This window comes from Varanus komodoensis, unplaced genomic scaffold (assembly GCF_004798865.1).
Source record: "Varanus komodoensis strain SLA01 unplaced genomic scaffold, ASM479886v1 scaffold3, whole genome shotgun sequence".
NCBI lineage: Eukaryota > Metazoa > Chordata > Lepidosauria > Squamata > Varanidae > Varanus > Varanus komodoensis.
This window is the reverse complement of record NW_025335761.1, coordinates 46,651,778-46,653,605: the sequence shown is the minus strand read 5'-3', so window position 1 is coordinate 46,653,605 and position 1,828 is coordinate 46,651,778. Positions and strand designations below refer to the sequence as shown.

At 57.1% G+C, this 1,828-nt stretch overlaps 1 protein-coding gene across 1 annotated transcript; it reads right to left on the bottom strand.

Annotated features, from left to right (window-relative positions):
* Positions 1-704: 704 nt before the first annotated feature.
* Positions 705-1,613, bottom strand: FAM181A (family with sequence similarity 181 member A). Its single transcript, XM_044437271.1, has one exon. The coding sequence runs from the start codon at positions 1,611-1,613 to the stop codon at positions 705-707; it is 909 nt and encodes a 302-aa protein (XP_044293206.1).
* Positions 1,614-1,828: the final 215 nt, after the last annotated feature.

Below are 1,828 nucleotides of genomic sequence, written 5' to 3'. Positions count from 1 at the left end.
GAAGTACTGTAACAGCAAAACCTCAGAGTAATCAACTTCTTAACTTTATTTTAGTTCTTTTTTAATGCTCTTAGTATTTACATGCCAGAAATAACTGTATTCTTGTTTACAATAAAGTTATGCTCTGTACTTTCTTACTTTTCCCTTTTGTAACCATGCAAGCAAAGGGAAGTCTCCTCAAAACTCATGATTTGTTACTTAATGGTCATTTGGCCAGGTTCTGCTCCAAGCACGAAGTGTGGCTTTTTACAAAATCACAATTACAATCTTTTTAAAGCGCACCCTTCCTCTAGAGAGCTGTAGGTGTACAACACCCCCATAGGTGTACAAATTCCCCCACCTCACGTGGGAATTTTATCCTCACAACAACCCTGTGAGATAGGTTAGGCTGTCAGATGCCCACTGCCCTGAACTCATCCAGGGAGCTTCATGGTCTAAGGGGGAATTGGTTGCTTTTTACTAGGCACCCGCATTCCCCCTCCAACGCACGACACTTTTTCTCCTTTTTGCGATGCACCTGATGTACCTCAGGGCAGGCAGCCCACCCCAGGGAAGAGAAGAACGAGATAGGCTTCTCTTTCAAGGCCTGGCGCTGCAGTGAGGCCTCCCTCGCCTTTGTTTCACAGGCCACTTAAACGCGGCGCGGCGCATAGTCCAGGCAGGGGGACGGGCGAAGGACTGAATGCTGAGGGCAACCTCCAGGTCTAAATGTACCCGAAGACGCTGAAGATGGGGGCCGGCGCGGCGGGCTTTGTGGGGATGGGTTTCCACACCACGGGCCGGTGCACTTTCTGCCCTGCTCCGCTGCTTCCTTCCGGCTTGCAGAAGGCCTCGCCCTCCGCAGGGGAGGCTGTGTTCTTCCTCCACAGCCCCAGGCCCGCGAAGGGGGCCGCAGGCGGGAGGGTGGCCGTCAGGGGCGGCGGGTAAATGCCGGGGGAGGCCTGCGCTCTGTGGTACTGAAATGGACAGCAGCTCCAGGCTCTCAGCACCTTGACGGCCTCCATGTCCGTCCCACTTGTGGGGCTCTCGGGTGCGGCACCAGCCCCGTTGCTGTCAGGGCCCTTTTTACTTTTCTTTCTCTCGTAATGGGGCAAGGCCTTGGAGGAAGGAGAGGCGAAAACCACGCCGCTTATACCTAAAGGGCCCGGAGCCGGCCGGGGTTCTTCCCAGAAGGAGGCGGGCAGCTGCCTTTTCCTCATGGGCACTTGGTCGGGCCTGGCAGTCGCCTCCGAAGCGCTCTGCTGCTCGCTGGCAGGCCCTGTGGCCTTGCAGGCCTTTTCGCTCTTGGCGAGCCCGGCGGAGGTGCCGCCGCGGCCTACCGGGCTTTCCGCGCCGCCCTCGGCAGCGCTCAAGCCTCGCGCCCTCCCCTCAAGAGCCCTTCGTGGCTGCTGAGACTCCTGCTGCTGCTGCTGCTGCTGCTGTAGCATGTGGTGGTGGCATCGCGGGAGGCGGGCATATTTCTGAGAGAAGCGCTTGAGCTGCTTCTGGAGGTACTTCCTGTGATCCACCGAGCGGCGGCAAGGAGCCGACTTGTCCAGCGCGGCTTTGATGTCGCTCGAGGCCAAGTTGACGAAATTGAGGAGGGTTTTCACTTCGCTGTCGGCTGAGGCCATTTCAGAAGTCGGGGAGCCCTCGCGGGTGGGAAGGGACCGGGAAGAAGGATCCGTCCATGAAGGGCTCTCTCTCTCTCTTTTGCTCGGCTAGCCTGAGGGGAGCACACGCAGACATATAACGGCTAGGCTAAGGAGAACGACGGAGAATTGCCTTCCCAGAGACAAACCCGAGTCCTCTTTCCCTGAGGAAAGACAACAAGTAGGAATGCCAGTGA